The sequence below is a fragment of the Puccinia triticina genome, chromosome 7A, assembly GCF_026914185.1.
Source record: "Puccinia triticina chromosome 7A, complete sequence".
Taxonomy (NCBI): Eukaryota; Fungi; Basidiomycota; class Pucciniomycetes; order Pucciniales; family Pucciniaceae; genus Puccinia; species Puccinia triticina.
The window spans coordinates 1,081,132-1,099,908 of NC_070564.1; the positions used below are offsets into that span (position 1 = coordinate 1,081,132).

Below are 18,777 nucleotides of genomic sequence, written 5' to 3' on the forward strand. Positions count from 1 at the left end.
GGTGTTAGGGTTGATAATGTTAGTGATATAAACTATAATTACAACCAAAAAGTGGCTACTGTGGTGGGACACAGTAGCCACAGTGCTTGTACCACTTATTGCAGTTCCGTGTGTTCATGATTTCGGTGACAACTCAAACGATATCCCATTCCGGGTTGTCAGAGCGGGTCAAAATCTGTGATGATTGCAGCTCTTGCTTGACTGCTCCAAATCCAAGCTTGATCGGATTCAACTCCGGGCAGTATGTTGGCAGATACATAAGTCGGACTCCAGCAGCATTGCACAACACTTGAACTTGCTTGCCCCAATGGTATGAAGCATTATTGTATACAACGACAGAGTTCACGTCAGGGTAGCGGTTCATTTGAGGGAGCTATAGATACGCAGATGGTCAGCGGACACCCAGATGACATTGGCAGCGGTGCGACTCACCAAGTCATATTCCAAAAAATGCTTGAACCGGCGCCCAGTGAATGTCTCAAACGTCGTGGTAAGGTTCACCAGTCCTTCAATCGAGATCGCTGGCAGAAGGCTGAGCCGGTCTGCGTTCTGATTGATGAGGAATCGCTCCAAGGGAGTGCCTCGTGGTGACCTGGAAAGTGATCGGAGTAGATCCTTGTTGCAGAAGGCACTTTCATCTAGAAAGGATCCAACACTGTCAGCTTTGGGAGCAAAAAAAGACAGGCTGGGGGATATACACACCTGTAAACACCAGGAACTTGGCTGGATAAAATTTCATACACTCAATGAATGAATACTTGGCGACCAGGCATTTGCGAATATTTTTTGTTTCCGGTTTTTTCAAAGTGATTGCCAAACGTTTGACAAGATTGCGGTGAACGCCTGCGGTACTGAGAAGGACTTCAGTGGAGCCGTAAAGCTTCTCTCAAATCTCATGCAGAAACAAGCCTGGTTTGAGTCGTACAAGCTCAATCATAAAGGCACATTCGTCTCGAGAGAGGGCTGCCAGTTGGCCACGGGTTTCGTAAGAATCCGGGTCCCTGATCACACACCAAGTTTCTTGGTAAAGAGCCAGCCATTGAGCAAAAGACTGTTGCAAGATGGAACATCCAAGAAGTTGGCGGATTGCTGGAAAAGACAGGCCCTCGAGGGCCATTTGGACGGCATGAACCTTTGTGTCGGGAGCGTAGGGCCGGAACCCCATCATGTGATTTGTATTTGTGAGGCCGGTGTTGTCGAGAGAAGCAAGCAAAGGCGCAGCAATGGTGGTCGGCGGTCATCAGATTGGGTTGGACGCTTGCCGCTGCTTAATCACAGCAAAGCATATGATGTCATGATTTGCCGCTGTGGGTGGCAAAAACCAAAGGAAAAAAATGCTGCTGTGCAGCATAAGCACATAACTATAAGTCATTGGATGCCTCGGTTTGTCCAACAATTTATCAAAACACAATACATGAGTTTGTGCAGTCTGATCAGGCATGTTTGGTGTAACATTGCAGATCAAACCCTATATTATGGTATTCAAAATTGCATAAGATTTTTTTACATAAAATCATAAACTGCAATTTTGGCTGGGAGATGTCACTTAAAGTTTTATGCGCACTGACATCTCCCAGCCAAAATTGGCTTTATGATTTTATGTAAATAGTGACATATGCAATTTTGAATACCATATACAGCAGTTCCGAGAAAGCTTGCGCTTCTGGACCTGCGATTTTGCCCCCCGAACTCAACTTCAGCCACCTGTATTGCCTCCTGTATGGCCATTGCCATACAGGAACATGCATTCGGTGCAAAAGCTATCTTTGTGATAGCTAGCTTTTAGCTTTGGAGAGTGGCACCGTTGGACTCCTCGTCAAATTTCGAGCCCAGTGGTCCTCCGCTCCCCTGCGCCCGTGGGGCATGACCGGGCACCAGGCTGCCCAGTCAGGCCCCTCAGCCCTGTATAACCCGGGCTGTCTAGAATACAGGGGGGATGTGGCTGAAGTGGAAGTCGAGTTCGGGGGGCAGAATCGCAGGTCCGGAAACGCAAGCTTTCTCGGAACTGCTGTATGTAGAGGCCTGTACCATACGTTTCAATCATGAAAAATGGCCTGTTTTTTTTGTCCTCGACACAAAGAGTTAAAAACTGGGGGACAGGTCACTTTTCTTCTCATTTGGGCTCAAGAGTAGGTTTTGGTGATCTGTACTAGTAGTCAAGAAATATCGAGAGAAGTGAATTTGAATTTTCATACCCTTTATTGGTACTGGCCCAAAATTAAGTTGCAGACCAAATAAATAGAAACCAAGACTGGAAGCACAGACATGATCTGGCCTGAATGAACAAACCCCAGCTGAATGCAGCAAGACAAGAGAAGGTTTTATAATGTGATGTCATGAGCTTGAGACAGAAATATTTGACAGCCAGATATTAATGTATTGAGCAAAGCAGAAGAGTATGATTGCAAGGGGTAAAGGTAAGGAAAGATTTGACATCAAACTAATTACATGCAAGAGAAAGAAAACTCAAACCTAGACTTATGCAATAAGAATGCAGGCAGATGATATTTCCAACACAGGAGTCACAAGAACAACAACAACAAAGAGACTACAGTTCCTGATGGTTTTCATCATTGGGTGATTCACTCTTGCCATCATTCCGAGGATCGATTGTTCTATAGGGTTCAAATAACTTTTCAAGACCTAGAAAGGAAAAAGAAGACATGAGTACGCCGAGTTGAGTTGGCGGAACTCCATCTCACCGCCACAGAAAAGAAAAAATTGAGAGGAGAAATGGGGGCTGACCGGCTCTAAATGGACCGGACACTTGCAGAGGCAACACGACGGAAAATTCTATGAAGAGGTTGCCGTATCCTAAGGCTTGATGTCGAGGCATTCCTTCGCCTTCTATCACTTCCACAAATCCTTAAAAATAAACCCCCCAAGAGTCAGTTCAACATTTTCGAGCCGAGTCGAGTCGTGGGCTGAAAGTGATGAGTGGGTTTACCTGGTTGAGTTACTGCTTGTCGACTGACAGTCAAGTCATGGCCATCTAAATGTTTGATTTTCCTCGTGAAGCCTAACAGAGCCTGTTTATTTTAACAAAGATGAGTTAGGTGGTTCCGGTATCCTTTTTCTTTTTTTTTTTTTGGACGTAGGATTCTATTTACCTCGTCTAAGCTCAGGACTTCTTTCCAATACAGGTTCTCTTCCAGACGTCGGAAACCCCCATCGGCCTGTTTTTTGATCCGGATTCTGAGGACGACATCGCCGGCGGAATAACCAGGGCCTTCGTCGCCTTCGCCCTCGAAGACTTCTTCATGGCCGTCCGGCGAGCCCCGGTCGATATCCAGGGTGAGCGAGTTGACCTCCTCGATCACGCGATCTCCATGGCAGTGGGGACATTTGTGCGTGATCGACTGGCCACGGCCTCCACATGCATCACATTGCATCTGCATCTGTTGGAAAATCCCCGGCCCCAGTTGGTGTCTGATGATCCGCACTCCTTGACCTTGACACGTCTCACAATCTTTTATATCTGTTGGCTTTCGTGCGCCGTCCCCTTTGCAGGCTGGACATAGGACCCGACGGTTGATTTCGAACTCGATCGACCGCCCAATGTAAATCTGAAAACAACAAAATAAGACGTCAATATTTATTGAAAGTCGAACTAATGATGGATCTATGAGAGATAGGATTGTGGTATCTTGGATGATACTGACGTCTTCCAATTCGACTTCCATATCAGTGACCATCGTTTGTCCTTTCTTCTTAACATTCTTCTTCTTGGAGTTAGAGCTTCGTCCACCGCCGCCGCCACCACCACCGCCGAAGAATTGACTAAAGAAGTCGAATCCATCTGATTGATCGCCCCCCTCTCTATGTCTCTTCAACCCCTCCTCCCCTCTCTTGTCGAATATCTCTCGCGTTTCCGGATCTGATAGAATTTCCCACGATTCTGAAATCTTTAAGAATTTTTCGTGGGCATCTTTATCCTTATTTTTATCTGGATGCCATTTTTTACTTAGCCTCTATCAGTATATTTTTTGGGAGTGATTTTAGTTGAATGAAAGCAAAAAAAAAAAAAAGAAGAAGAAGAAATGAGTTAGCCAAAAAAAAATCGATCATTTTAAGAATGGAGATTTTAAATACACAAACAAACCCGGTAAGCCCGTCTGATTTCGACCAACTCAGCCGTGCGAGAGACGCCTAGGGTTTTGTAAGGATCGAGCGCCAAGAGAGTGGAAGCGGCCAGCAAGATGATGAGACAGATGGACAGGAGTTCGATGTGGCGATGGGTTGGATTGGCCATACTCCTGGGAGTTTTCTTCTATGGGAATTGGGAGAGGGCTGTTCGTCAGTCAGTTGCGCTGGAGATAGAGGCGAGGAAGATGGAGCCAAATCAAATGTTTCTGTGGTGACGTGCTGACATCGTGTTGGCGTCTTCCACGTCGCCAGGCTCTTCCAACTCAAACTGGCCATGCCCACCCGGGGTCTACCCGACGACCTCCATCCACTCAGTTTTAGTTTCGGGGCAGGACAGCTTACGGGGCACCGGGATGCTTGCTTGCTTTGGATGGGAGCCTCTGGATCTGGGCATGCTGGTCGTGGTTTTCCTGGGGGCATGGCCGAGGCTGGCAGGATATGTGGCAGCCCCCGGCCTCGACCGAATATGTAGCCGACAACCTCCAGCTGCCCCGACCCGACAGCCACCCAGCAACTCTTCGCCCCCTCCCCCATCATGGAGCAAGCAGAGTATGGCGGCCCGTTCATCGTTGCCGATTGGCCGAGCAGTGCGGTTCTGCGCCTGTCTCTGAATCGGCCCCCTCTCAAGTAGGTCCTGCCCGTCATCGTCGCGCTTGGCAGCAGGCTGACCGACGCTTTTGTTTGTCCAGTGCGTAGGCTCCGTTTCACTCATTCGACCACCCACCCCATCAACGTGCTTGTCCGTTCGCTGTTAAGTTGATGTCTTCGCACACAGATTCTCTTCGCCGTTTTGGAGCTCGTTAGGAGCGAATTTCGCCAAGGTGCGACACGACCCAGACGTTCGAGCAGTCATCCTGTGCTCCAGCACACGTGCGTTCACCGCAGGATTGGACTTGAAAGAGGATGGCCTCGTACTAACAGTGCGTCGAATCCCTCTCAAAGCTCTCCCAACAACATAACACTGGACTTGTGATGATCTGTTTCATTTAGGGGGCTGACTCGGCTCGGTCTGGTCTACTCATGCGAGACCACGTGCTCGAGTTCCAAGCTGCGATTTCGAAGATTGAAGTCAGTCCGTCCACCCTATGCTGCTAGTCTACCTAGCCTTGACTCATGATGTGTTTTTTTTCTTCTTTTCATCTTAGGACTGTGAGCGCCCGGTGATTGTTGCGATTCATGGGGTCTGCTACGGACTTGGCATAGATATCATTACCGCCTGTGACATCCGACTATGCGACTCGGCGACCCAGTTCAGTATCAAGGAAGTGGATGCAGGAATCGCTGCAGATATCGGTACCCTACAGCGTTTGCCGAAGAAAACGGGCAACGATTCGCTCCTGCGAGAACTGGCTTTCACGGCTCGTTCGTTCGGATGTAAGGAAGCCTGCGAGCTCGGTCTGATAGCCCAAAGACATGTCGTCGAGGGCGGCATGGAGGTCCTGATGAGGCAAGCTATCAACCTAGCCCAGCAAATCGCTTGTAAGTAGCAATCAACCCATGCACATTTTCAACTGAATCTTGGTCCGAAGATTGACTGGTGATCTGCAACACCAAAAAAAAAACGATCTTCGTAACCTCATGTGACCGACAGCAAAGTCACCGGTAGCGACCTTGGGTACCAAGCATCTACTGAATTATTCAGCCGACCATACGATCGCCGAAGGATTGAATTATACCGCGCTGTGGGGTGCCAATGCACTCCAAGCCAACGATGTCCAGGATTCAATCCAAGCTGCTCTCTCCACCACGCGGAACAAGTCCAAACCGACCTACAAACGATTGGGCAAACTGTAGAACCCGCACCCTTGGCGCACGGGGGCTGTTCTTTTCTTTCTTCCTCGAAACATATAAGACTGCTTGTACTTTCATCTGCGCTTTGTGTGTATTTTTTGTCGGCAATGAATACTGTAGTTGTCAACCTCAATCGGATCTATCTCCTGACCATTTACTCTCAGAGGATGTGAATATAGTTGCCTCCCCTTCAGCTAACCAACCAGCCCCTGTTCCTAGTCAACTGTGAAAACCTGATGGGCCCCAGTGGGTATGTTGAGGCAGTTTGTTGAGCTTGTTTACGCGTCTCACTCTTTATCCGCCTCTTCTCTGAGGTCTGACTGGCCAAGTTCCCCGCGTGGGTGTCGGGTGCTGTGTATGTGCATACATGATGCTGTGTTAAGCCATAGTCTGACTTCCCCCCTTTTGTGTCTTCCCACTCAACCTCGCCATCCTCAACCTCAACCACAACCTCACTCGACTACATCCACACCGATTCGCACAATGGCCTCAACGAACCCAGAACCACCCCCAGACTGGATGCTGCCTGGTTTCGATCCCAACTCAGTCAAAGTCGCTGAGCTAAGGTCGATCCTATTAGAAAATAACATCCCTCACTCTTACACCAAAAAAGCCGATCTGGTCTCGTAAGTCTCTGTCCCCCGAACAAAACTCTTCCACAAACATCGCTCGCTGACCCAGCTACGCGTCGTGTCTTCCGTCTCACACAGATTGTTCGACCGACAGGTCAAACCTATGACACCCGTAAGCTATCGACCTGTCCAAAAGCTTGCCCAGCCTTCACTCAAGCTGAACACACTATCTTCCCTCTACGTAACCCTTCCCAAAAATTCTTAGAAACTTCTCAAAGCTCATCTAAACGTCAAACCATCAGCTGCAGGCATCTTTGACATGGCCACCGGTCGATACCTAACCGATGATGACCCACCCGTGTCTAAGACACCTAGAAAGAAAGCTTCATCCACCATCTCGATCGACCAGGAATCGCTTGCCTCCAACACATCCAAACAGAGGACCAGGCGATCCACCAATCGCAACGCAACCGATCGCGAGCAATCTGCGACCGAAGCTGACGGAGAAGCCACCCCACAAGTCAAGTCGGTCCGTGGTCGGACTGCTACCACACAGAGGAACCGTCAACGAGAATCTACCCTTCCCGACTCCTCGCCAGAGAAACCCCCGCGGAGAACCGGTAAACGTAAGGCCAGCGAACAGCCCCTTCCAGCGGAAGCTGAAATCGCATCAGAAGTCGAGCGAATGGCTCATCGTATCAACGAGGAGGAAGAACACTCCAACTCGAGTCAAATCTCCTCGATGAACATCACTAACTCGTCTGTATCCCCTGCTCCAATCAAGAAACGCCGATCAGAGCTCCCGGCTCAATCCTCAGCGAACAACCCAACCGATAGCAATAACGATGATGAGCTTGCCATCTCCAAAAAAAACATATCTAAACCCAAGAACCGTCGGACCACTCTGCATGAAGCCCTCGAATCTGGAGAGGGGCAGTACATAGATTACAATCCCTTCCAGAGTGGAGTAGAAGACGACAAGAGTGGCAGCAGTTCCAAAAAACCTCGGCCCTCCAAACGACAGGTGCTTGATTAGCCTTTCTTCCTCCGAAGCATATTTGATAAACGAGGTGGTTGATAGTCCTATTTTCCGTCTTTTGGTTTTCTTCCTTTCTGATATTTCAAGTCATCTGTCAAGCGACCCTCTATTGCCCCAGCCCAGCTCACCAAATCTAGTACCACCCCCAACATTTTCAACGCCACATCCCCGACGAAACCCAATCCAGGTTCCCAGCAAATCCCCGTTCTCCCTACTCAAGTCTCCCCCACCCTCCACACAGCTCCAACTTTTCTACCCAAGTCCACCACCACTGCGAATGTCTACTCCTTACATCAGACCCCGGCTCGCGAATCGATTCGCAAGAGTGCCCATTTTCCTTCGTTACCGAGTAACAGACGACTCACGATGAACCATCTTCAGGATGACTTTGACGGTAACAGCTCCTTCGATAACGGCAATCCCGAGCACATCCAGCAGCTCCTTGCACCAGAGGAAAACGAGACGGCCGATGTAGCGATTCTCTCACGTTCCCGCCATCCAGCTGGACATCATGAGGCTCCTAGTCCAGAGCAAATGCAGGGCAGTCGCGGAGTCAATCGCGAGCCCCCTTATCAAACTATCCCCGCTTCTGTCTCATCTCGCCGACAATCACAGTTACCACCTCGCACACCCTATTCTCAAACAATCACTCACAGCGCATCAAACCTTCAATATCAGACCCCTATCCCTCGTCCACACATCCAACGCGTCAGGCTTGATGAACTTGTCCATACGCCAGCTGAGAAGAGGCTCAAGATCACGAAGCCCTTCCGTAGGACCATTCCGAAACGTAACGGACTGTTTGCCGGGCCAACTCAAGCGATTAGCTTTTTGTTGCGATTAGGCTGTCTTGGGTTGATGTTTGGCGCGGTGAAGTGGTATCTTGGGCAGGTCGAGCGACTGGGATACTGTGACACTGGGATGAAGAGCAATGCGATGACCCGAGACCAGCGTATCGAGAACTTTCTCGAGCTTGGCGAGACAGTCTCGAGCGACGAGTTGGAGACTTTTTCGGGTGCATTCCGCGTCAAGTTAGGTCAAGCATTCGAGGCGGCCAGCGCCTTCGGCCTGTTACCAGATTGCCAAAGCTGTCCTCCACATGCGATCTGTGAACGCGGGCGGATCGTCAGGTGCGAGCCCGACTTCGTTCAGACTCACTCCGACTGGGAGAAGGCCGTGCACAGTTGGATGCCGATGTTCAAGGGTCCGAAGTGTCTTCCCGATACGGCTAAGCTGGTCAAGATCGTCGAGACTGCTAACCAGCTCAACCAGATTCTCAGGAAACAGCGCGGGAAAGTGCTCTGTGGAATGGGCATGCGGGCCTCTGACGAAGAGGAGGAGATGTCGGTGAAGATCAAGGTCTACGGTCTGGAGGAGAAGGAAGTGAAAGAGCTGATCCTACCGAGCTCAGGAGACAAGTCGGCATCGTCCCCCGGTCTGACGTCCTCCTCAGACGAGGAGATCCTCGAACTGGCGATCAAAGATCTCGAAAAGTCGGCTCAGATCGTCCGAGAGGACGGCTGGCTAGCCACGCGTGACTTCAAACAACTCGACATGGGCCTTAAGTGTCGGCTCAAGTTGGGCCTGCTCAAGACCCTCAAAAAGTTCAAGTTGATCCTCCTCTCCATCCTTCTCGCTCTTGCTGGCTGGGTCTATCTCAAACTCGAATTTTCTAGAATTGGCCAGGAGAAGCAGAAAGTGCGCGAGTTGGTCGAGTTGGCTCTGACGAAGTTGAGAGACGAGGTGAGTTTTCTCTTGCTTGATCCCATCCTTTTGTGAAAGATGAAATATTCAAATTCTCTCTCTGTGTTTTTTATCACTCTCAAGTCGTGGATCCATCACACCAATCCAGCCCTATCACCTCAGCCACCAACGCTCGCGTCGGCCCAGCTCCGGGACTTGATCCTCTCGTACGACCATTCGCCCGTCAATCGCCAAAAGCTCTGGAAAAAGGTCGAGAAGATCGTCGAAGGTAATTCGAACGTGCGGACGAAGGTGAGTGAGATCCGGGGCGAAAGTATCAAAGTTTGGGAATGGATCGGTTCGTCTTCTCTCCTCTCACTTTCTCTCGTGTTCCACCTCTCTTATCTTTGCTTTTTTTGGGGGTGGGTTTGTAGGTAGTTATAAAGGTAACTTGAACCTTAACACTCATTTGCCTGGGTCGACTGGCAATCCGAGTGGTGGGGGCAATTCTTCCCACCAATTCAATGGGTCCCCTGATGCCTCAACTACTCCTTCTTGACACATTCACCAAGAAAAACTTGTTCCTCTTCTTGTCCATCATCTCTATTCTCATCCTCTTTCTTCATCGGGCCTTGATAGTATTCTGATTGTCGATATTATTCCTCAAATCAATTAATATATACATACGTCAGCTGACTCTTATCATTATCATATACATATCTAAAATCAATCTTGACTCGGTAAATAAAACATCTAAACACCAAAAAAATATTCAGTCACTATCTATCATGTAAATATACTTGTCTATTTTCGAGTGCTTCTATTTGTTACTTATATATAAATACGGAGAATTTGTACACATAAATACTTACCTTTTTCATTTACTATCAATCAAGTAATCTCATCACGTCTACCTTGCAAGAGGTCATCCTCGCGATCTTTTCATTGAAAAATCGTCCTTTCTTCAGTGTATGACAATTGAGCAGCTGGCTACAAATGCTCCATATCAATTGAGACGGCTTAAGTGAGAAACGGCTGGCACCCGATTAACTAGGATTAACTCCCTCGGTTCCGTTTTTTTCTCTTTGGTGACAGCTCAGCTCTTGTAAATAGATGCTTCCAGATTATCCTGATCCTAATCAGTTTTATTCATAGAATCCGAAAGAATGAGGCTTATGAGCTCCGCCTGAGGGGATGAGCATGGTTATCTGTGAATGCAAAGCTCAGTGGAAAGGACGATAATGAGTCCCTTTATGTAAAACGTCAGAGAATTTTGTTTTCGATCTCTCATAGCCCGTTATGTAGAATCTTTCCCTCCTGAGTTTTTGTACCAAGTGCACCCACAAGTTGTCCTCTTTTATCTATCCGACTTGACAATCTACTTCCCATCATTGACGAAAACGATCAGTTGACGCAGAGCTTTCAGGATGGACCGGAGTAGGGATAAGTGCCGGAGGAAGGCGTCGGCTTCGAGCTCGTCGAGCTCTTCAAGCACGACGAATGATGAAGCTCTTTTTGGCCGGAGGAAGAAGCAAGCGGGACGCCGGAGCAGTCGGAGGCTGACGATCGAAGAGGCGGTCAAGAAAGAAGGCTCGAATTTCATCAACTTCAATCCCTTCCAAGCCGGGCAGTCCGGCGATCCCGTACCGAAGAAGAAAACAGCTGCAGGCGCGAAGAAGCCAAGCTCAAAGGCCGGGCGGAGGAAGACCTTCCACGGCACCGGCTGCTCGTCCCAAGTCGATCCCGCCCTGCCCGAGATCTCATCCACCAGCGGTGCTGGTCCCCAGTCGTTCACCCAGCAACGTTTTCCACCCCGGTCACCATTTGTGAAGCAAGCAACGCCGGGCCAGAGCTCCAGCCGGCCTTCGTTTACGGTAGGCGGCATCCATTTTTCTTTCAAGTCATGTTTAAACTAACGCTGTATGACAGTTCTATGCATTCGATCCGCTCAGTCCAATCCAACCGAGCGATAATCAAGGATGGAGACAGACTGTTGAGCCAACAAGTTCGAGCGACGAAGACACCGTTGTTGACCAGAAGAGGCCAGCAGCACGAAATGCCGGACGGCGGTCGACGGTCGAGCGAGCTGTCCAAGCCAAGAACTCGAACTTCATCGACTTCAATCCTTTCCAAGCAGGCACTCCCTCAGCCCCGATCTCCAAGAATCGCAAATCGGCGCCCAGTAAGCTGACCAGGTCCGATGGAAAGCACTCTCATCGTAGGAGAACCGTCGTTGGTCGTGCCTCAGAAAACCCATCTTCCTCACAACATACCTTTTCCGATCACGGTTCGTCCCCTGGCAAGCCCGGTCCCTGCTTGTCCGGCCAAACATCTGATAAGCAAGAGGCATGTATACATCCCTCTTTCCTGTCTTTTTGCTGGGGTTTTCAGTACTTATCGTTTCATGAGCTTGTGCTGACGTTCACGCTGGGGCTCTTTCCACCAGATCGGACATCATGGCTGCAACGCTCGGGCGAGTTTCCCTCAGTCAACATTCATCAAAGAGGTACATAAATACATCTTCACACAAGCTTCACGACACCGAACCAAGTTTCCTCTATTGTTGTTCTATCATTTCACTGATCCTCCCGCTCATTCCACAGCTTCCAATATCGCCTGCCTCCTGGGATGAAAAATCAAAGGTCTCTCCGCTGGCCGGGTCGAGCCCAACGAACATCCCTGAACCGCACAGCCACCATGCGTCCCATCCGACTCGAACCCCCACATCCAATAATCCCTTTCTTACGGCAGACGGAAATCCTCTCCTGGATCCTGCTGTTCCTTCAGTCCGGGTCCCTTGGAAATATTATCCACCCTTGCCCGTCTTATCCCCGAACTTTCTGTTATCAGGCAAAGGGCAGTTGGAAAAAAACACACGTGATTCCTGAGATCTTGTTATCTTCTTCTTCTTCTCCCCCGAAATTTTCTTGTTTGAATAAGGTTCGTGTATGTCTATGCCCATTAACCCATCATCAAGGGTGCATGATGTGATAGGTCGTGGGGAGAGGCATGTTATCGATTGACTTTTCTGTTGTACTTTTCTTAACATCATATGTAATTCCAACTTTTTGACCCAAAGATGATGACATTCAAAACACTTGCGTCCCATTTTTTGTGATGGTAATACGGCCTATTTGCATTACAAGACTAAACCCAAAGTAGTTACGATAAGCCTAAGCAAGTGTACGAGGCACAGAAGAAAAACATTATTCCACACAGCTGCCACGAACAATGGTTTTAGGGTTAGAGTGGCGATACCAATGGTGGTAAGAGTCTGACCGATTCGATCTGATCATAAATCATGGGAAATCGGGTCTTTGGGGGCAGCTAATGTTGACTGGTCGTCGCTTTGGTCGTGTTGAGATGGCTGTTGTTTTATACTCGTTTTACGTTGGTATCTAATGCTCCTTGCAAATGAGAGCCGCCTGAAAAGCTCATAAAAGCCAGGGATTAGTGATCCACGGCTAGAAAGAAGAGTATGATAGAACTGGCGAAGACGCTTGACAGACCCGATTTTTTGCTCCCGTCGCTCTTGCTCTTCACATCCGTCATCCGGTGTGCCGGTTCAACCAGGGCGGAGCTTTCTGCGATACAATGGAGTATGATCAACAACACAAGCATCACAGGCAATCGTCCTTCTCTTACCATCTTCTGGGACCGTATTTGATGTCTTCGCCCGATTCTCTCTGACGTCATCGAAGACTTTAGTTAGCCTCGCCAGATCACACTCCAAGGCTAGAGGGCAGCACCATGTGTGCAATACATCAGTCATTTTTTTCGGCCTCCTTTATCTTTTCCTCGCTGAGAATTAAATACAACGGAAACTCACAATCACCATCCGCCTGCTGCAACTTGTCCCCCGATGCTGAGAACCCTTCGCTCATCTGCCCCGGTCCCGCTCGATTCCCTACATTCGTCTCGTGCTCTTTTATCGTTTTTTAGGCCGAGAATCAGGGCAAGAAGACGCATGGATGAGCTTTGCTACTTCGAGGTTTTTTTCATTTTATCTGAGCTCTACTCTAGGCGCGTCATCCTACCAGATGAAGGGGGTCGCTTCCCAGCAGAGAGGTCCTGAATCTCATGTCTAGCCATCGCAGTCGAAACGGTTTACCAGCAGACTTATAAGCTTAAAGCCACACAACGGCTGCGTGAGACCAACAGAACACGAGGTTTCACTTTCTAAGAGTGAATGCGAGTTGAAGACTTGTCGCAACCGGCAGGAAAAGATGTTCAGCTCCAAGCAGAAAGAGTAAAGGTGCGGATAGGTGGGTGCGAGAAAGAACTGGAAGAGGAGATATGATTTGTACCTGAAAAACGTCCATGCTGTAGTAGCTGCTTAGAGACTAGCGCCAACAAGACGGGCTTGGCATTGCAGTAGCATCGGACAATCTCCTATGTGGGCGGCCATCCAGGAGGCAATCTTCCGGAGAGTTTCGGGTTGGAAGATTTGTAAGTCGAATAAATAGCCGGTCCGGCCGGTTGTAAACTTGTCTGTTTGAATTCAAGACTACCAACCGAAAAAACCATGCTACGAGAAGAGCCCCTGCTCCAATCGTTGGAACTGATTGTGCTCGATGATAGTATCAAGTATGATGTGTTGGAGGGCCCATTGCAACAAGCTAACCAGTTATAGATTTGAGCTGCTGCTGGTGGAGTGGTCTGGATAGGAGGTGCGGGTGTAGGCAAAGCTACTTGCCACCTCCCCGCGCTCTCGACTTGAAAGGGTGAAACATCGGTGTATGCTGCTTTGGCCACAGAAGGAGATATCTTCGCTGTTAAACCGTTCACGGTGATCCTCACCTTGGGGAGACTGAAAGTGCTATACATATCAATCCCAATCAACTGACATCAATGCGATCGGTGTGTGTCGGTGTTATGGATAGCTACTTATCACCGGCGACTACAAATGGGCCTGCCGTCATGTAATTTGCTTGTTCGCCAGGCTTTCCCCCTGAAGCTTTATACAACATTCACCGCTGCCCGTGTTATCACAGAGCTCTCGTGCTCGTCTACAAACCCGTTGCCAGGGGTACCCGTGGTTGGTTGCCGAGAAACGGTCGACATGTGAATTTGTCAAGGGGATTTGGTATCATACACGCTAATGGTACATCGTATTTCTGGCCAATAGCTTACATATAGCAACAGATATGTATGAGGCAACTCTTCGCGGAAAGGTGCTGTCGTTGCTGGAGCTGACTTGAAATACAGGTTGACCTTGGTTCAGGATTAGCGATACAGCAGGTGAGTGAGGTCCTAGCGACACAGCTAACATCGTGGGAGGTGCGCTGTGACATTGACCGCTAGGTGCTCTCAGTCAAGTTTATCAAACCATGATGGACCGCGAGAGAAACTGCAGGTGGAAAGAAACTGCACTGTGGAGTTGAGGGGTTAGAATTGTTGTAACCTATCGTATTTGGGGATTACATTTACTGCAAGGCAAGGAAACTATATACAATGATGGGTAATATGACGCCCTCACGAGTAGTACAACGGTAGGGTAGAGGCAAATTGGACCCGGAAGAATGAACAAGTCAGACAACTACGAAAACAGGATAGGAAATGGGAGGGAATGTTCACTAGGAACATTACAAATTTGTATCTGTTGATGATGAAGTAGAAGAAGGAGAAGAAGAAGAAGGCAAGACCAGCTTGCCCAATGAGCCACTCAATGGCCACTCTGACCCAAAACATAAAGAGCTCTACCTATTCTGATCGGCCGAAGCTCACTGGAGATAGATTCGAGTTCAAGCGAGGGTGTAGGAAAAACGAGAGTATTCAAAAAATGGAAAAGAGGCGAATGAGGGGCAGGAAGTTCTTCATTCAAGTTTTTCTGTCAAGAGAGTGGTGGAGAGGCCGTGCCCTGCGATCTTGTAGTCGAATTCCTTCTTGCTGTTGTACCAGTTGATGAAGAGTAGGTTGGGAAGTTCCTTTCGGGCGTGAGCCATTTGTGAGAGCCAATCGACTCGCTCTTGGTAGCTCGCCGCATAGTGTAAACTAAATGGGTGGACGTCAGGGTCAAAGTATGTTAGCGCAGAACAGTCGCAACGGATGGAGAACATCTGTTATCTTTCTCAACGCACCCTGCTTCTCCCATGGCAAATTTCCGGCCGTTGATAGCAAAGGTGTCGTGGAACTCTTTGGCTTTGTCAACAAACTCTCCTGGTTTCGGTTTGCTCTTGGGGTAGTAGTCAAATCCGACGAGGTCGACCGTATTGTCCATGTCCTCGGGTGCATATTTATGGTACTCGTCCATGGTGGATACATTTGGGCACCAATGAAGAAGGACATCTGGAGCATGGTTCCGAACTGCGGCGGCAATGACAGCCCAGGACTCCTTGAAATCTGCGGCGTTACCGGGGTATTCTCGTGTGCGCTGGTACCTGTGATCGTCAGAAAGGGTTAGCTTGCTAAAGGAATCCAGGCCGGTGCGTTGGCATAATATTAGACGAGTTGATCTGGAATCGTACCAATTCATCTCGTGAGCGAATCTAAGGATGACTGGAATATCCTGATCGGTGAACTTTCGGAGAACCTTGGCACTAAATGTAACGTGTCTTCTCAGTATGATCGAACATGCGATAGAAACGAAAGGGTCTGATAACGTCAAGAGCAAGAGGCAACTGACATGGCAACAGCTTGATGATTGTCATTCCACCGTAGTCCAGCCAAACCACCTTGGGGCATGATGGCAGGACTGAACACAGAATTTGAGGCTTTCAGATCATCCATGATCTCGAAGAGCTGGGCACCATCGAATTTTTTGTGGACCGATACTTGAGCATACCATCCGAATACCGCAGGTCGTTTGCCGTTGATGGACTGGATGATTTCCTGCATTGTTTGAGCTTTGCCGCCGGTATCGCCAGCGTCCGGGATCAAACCAATGCTACAGTGCCAGAAAGTAATACTTGATTAATCACCTACAACCTCGTTGCTGAATGAGACGTAAAGGGAGCTTACTATACACCATTGATTTTGGCCGTTTTGGGGTCATAGGCTCTGATCCCCGCTGGACCTAGATGTGAAAATTTAGTTTGCCTGCTACCTTTATTTTGAGACTTGGTGTCTCGAGTACGGTGGGCGGCTGCGAGTGTCGAATTGAGTATGGTTAGCACCTCGGGATGGGGTTTTGGATATAGGGGGCATCACTGACCTTTACGAGTGGAGTAGTGGTCGGGAGCAGCTGCTAGGAATTGGGCAAGGAGGACCAAGCAAAAAAGGCCGGCAAGTTGTCGTCGGAGAGGGGCTAAAAGGTGTACACCCATTGTGCTGGGGAAAGAAGGAATAAGAAAAACTCAAAGAGGAACTGGTCTAGTGAAAACAACAGAGTAGAATGAACGATTTCGGCTTGATGAGCTGGAGTCGGTAGAGGGTTGGAACGGTGAAAGGATGTCGAGAAGATGAGGTAGTGGGGCGGGAGTAGCCCGTAGGTGGAGGATGAAGCGGTGAAGGGTGGAGATGAAACTTGAACGAAAAGAGCCTTGTTTTATGGGTGGGAAGTCACCTGAGGTCACTGAGCAAATATGAAACTTGATCCAAACACACTCAGCCACAGGCTGTATAGAAGGCAATAAACAAGAAGGTTGGCTGGTACGAATGACAAATTACCCTATTTTCTGGGTAGAACGGATTGTTAACTTCCAGTGGCAGTGCGAACCACGGAGAGAATGGAAACAAGGGAGCTGAGGAGTGGTACTTGCTCGCACGGTGTTCAGGAATGCACAAAGGAATAAGGTCTGCAAGAAAAGGATGACTGAAGGACAAGAAGCTGAGGTGGATAGCCGAGACTGGTCACAGGCGACTGTGGTGGGAGATATTTACAGTAGTTGTATAAGGACTGAGGACAAAGGTGGCCTTTGTTTGGATTGATTGTAAAAGGCGGAATGCAGGCGTTGCAATTTGGAAATGTGGTGCATATGTTGTACTCGAATTCGAAATGACCTCTCATCCTCTATGATATGCAACCTCATTTTCCAACATGTTTGGACGCTGTAGCATACACGCCAGAAGGTTACGGTCGATTCATGGGTTTATGCCTTTTGCAGCCCCCTGCCACCATTACGACCCCATACCAACCGGCCAGTGACCAGTACACAAAATCAGCTGTGGAGAGACTGGGCGGGTTCTCCGTCGAAATTCGATATGTTGTACTTAGTTGTCATCCGGTAGTCAGGCTTCACTTGCTGCTTTTCCGCCCCAATTGCCTGGAGAACGGACTGAAAGGACGCATCTGCCCTCTGAGTCAACTTTGTAGCTCGGTAGAATGATTGCGAGAGCCCGAGAAAGTCCAAGGGGAGCATTTCCCAGAATCGCATCCTGGCTCTCGTGTTGATCTATCCCATCCATCATGTTTTTGTTTCATCACCCTAGTACATTTCGGTCAAAATTGTCGTACAACCTACCAGATGTGAGTGGCAAATGCTTCCACGAATGCACATATTCTCAGTTGGCTCGCCATCAGCCGCGATTTAATCAGACCTCTCCTGGGCTGATACGTTACTTGCGTTTGGTCGTACATCTTGGGACGACAGCAGCACTCCACTTCTTGTAAAGTCTCATGGATGTGGTGTGGAAGATACTGGAACAAAAGTGACCGTAGGGTGATCTAGATGATAGGGATGACCCCAGGCGCCAGATATCCATCAACTTGATAACCTCGATGAAACCCCTACGTCTTTATTAGGACTAAGAAATAAGCAGTACTGCGTTCATTCACCTCTTGGCTGAGCAAGGTTTCCTTGGCGAGCTCTTCACGCGTTTCGAACCAAAAAACAGATGACAGCCGTTGTACTCTTTTTTTTTTTTTTTTTTTTTTTTTTAAGTGAAATTTGGCCTATGGCATTGCTCACTATGAATCTTAGAGACGTCATGATGAAAGGAGATAACAACTATAAATCTACTACACAACATATAAATTGAGGGTGAAATCAAGTCGAGGTCTGGAGGTCATAACATGTTTAATTGGTCAACAAACAAAAGGAGAAAGAATTGAGAGGAAAAAGAAAAGACGGGAAATGGGAATCATCGAGGGGGAAGTTGTTCTTGAAATCGGTTCGTCTTGCTCAGAAAGTTTGCCAAAGCCACGTCCGCTTTCCGGTTATTGAGGATTTTGTCTAATCTCTCCGCCCTGAATCGAACTTTCAAGTGCCGGAGTTGTTTTCGAAGAGCCGCCCGTTGTTCCTTGAATTTCGGGCAGAAATTCATCAGATGAAAAGCCGTTGTACTCGTCCGATACCAACCCTGACATCGCATGCGGATTATAACCATTCAACTTCACTCTTTTGAAGGCTTCGTATTTTACCTCATTTCGCTTTTACCTCATCCGCCACACGTGATTCGGTAACCCGGTTCCGTGTTGCCACTAGGATGGCTCACGTTGGGGGTTGAGACCATTTTTATTCCACTAGGTGACTTCCCGTTAAGATCTGAGGGCCTCCCAGCTGGCAGAAGTGAGCTCCAAAAGCTAGATTTCCCTGCAAAGATCAAGACTCTTTGGGTCTATATCCACAACTGCCTGGGTCCCAGATGTGACGGGAAGTTATCCAA

At 48.6% G+C, this 18,777-nt stretch overlaps 6 protein-coding genes across 6 annotated transcripts; 3 read left to right on the top strand and 3 right to left on the bottom strand.

Moving 5' to 3' along the window:
• Nucleotides 1–2,548: 2,548 nt before the first annotated feature.
• On the bottom strand, nt 2,549–4,252 carry PtA15_7A132 (uncharacterized protein; the record flags this gene model as incomplete). Its single annotated transcript, XM_053170707.1, has 6 exons — nt 2,549–2,643; nt 2,746–2,865; nt 2,948–3,029; nt 3,111–3,566; nt 3,663–3,971; nt 4,103–4,252. The coding sequence occupies 6 exons, from the start codon at nt 4,250–4,252 to the stop codon at nt 2,549–2,551; spliced, it is 1,212 nt and encodes a 403-aa protein (XP_053021961.1).
• A 429-nt stretch (nt 4,253–4,681) lies between these two features.
• Nucleotides 4,682–5,940, top strand: PtA15_7A133 (uncharacterized protein; the record flags this gene model as incomplete). Its single annotated transcript, XM_053170708.1, has 5 exons — nt 4,682–4,773; nt 4,922–5,066; nt 5,137–5,214; nt 5,292–5,625; nt 5,738–5,940. 5 exons carry the CDS (start codon nt 4,682–4,684, stop codon nt 5,938–5,940), a joined length of 852 nt encoding a protein of 283 aa, XP_053021962.1.
• A 480-nt stretch (nt 5,941–6,420) lies between these two features.
• PtA15_7A134 (uncharacterized protein) lies at nt 6,421–9,790 on the top strand (the record flags this gene model as incomplete). Its single annotated transcript, XM_053170709.1, has 6 exons — nt 6,421–6,563; nt 6,648–6,681; nt 6,775–7,533; nt 7,636–9,291; nt 9,376–9,589; nt 9,666–9,790. 6 exons carry the CDS (start codon nt 6,421–6,423, stop codon nt 9,788–9,790), a joined length of 2,931 nt encoding a protein of 976 aa, XP_053021963.1.
• Nucleotides 9,791–10,658: 868 nt separating this feature from the next.
• On the top strand, nt 10,659–12,119 carry PtA15_7A135 (uncharacterized protein; the record flags this gene model as incomplete). Its single annotated transcript, XM_053170710.1, has 4 exons — nt 10,659–11,105; nt 11,161–11,577; nt 11,678–11,737; nt 11,835–12,119. 4 exons carry the CDS (start codon nt 10,659–10,661, stop codon nt 12,117–12,119), a joined length of 1,209 nt encoding a protein of 402 aa, XP_053021964.1.
• Nucleotides 12,120–12,474: 355 nt separating this feature from the next.
• On the bottom strand, nt 12,475–13,323 carry PtA15_7A136 (uncharacterized protein; the record flags this gene model as incomplete). Its single annotated transcript, XM_053170711.1, has 6 exons — nt 12,475–12,519; nt 12,622–12,656; nt 12,741–12,815; nt 12,877–12,966; nt 13,061–13,156; nt 13,269–13,323. 6 exons carry the CDS (start codon nt 13,321–13,323, stop codon nt 12,475–12,477), a joined length of 396 nt encoding a protein of 131 aa, XP_053021965.1.
• Nucleotides 13,324–15,047: 1,724 nt separating this feature from the next.
• PtA15_7A137 (uncharacterized protein) lies at nt 15,048–16,496 on the bottom strand (the record flags this gene model as incomplete). The annotated part of the gene is made up of 6 exons (XM_053170712.1): nt 15,048–15,225; nt 15,312–15,611; nt 15,699–15,770; nt 15,857–16,117; nt 16,192–16,315; nt 16,385–16,496. The coding sequence occupies 6 exons, from the start codon at nt 16,494–16,496 to the stop codon at nt 15,048–15,050; spliced, it is 1,047 nt and encodes a 348-aa protein (XP_053021966.1).
• Nucleotides 16,497–18,777: the final 2,281 nt, after the last annotated feature.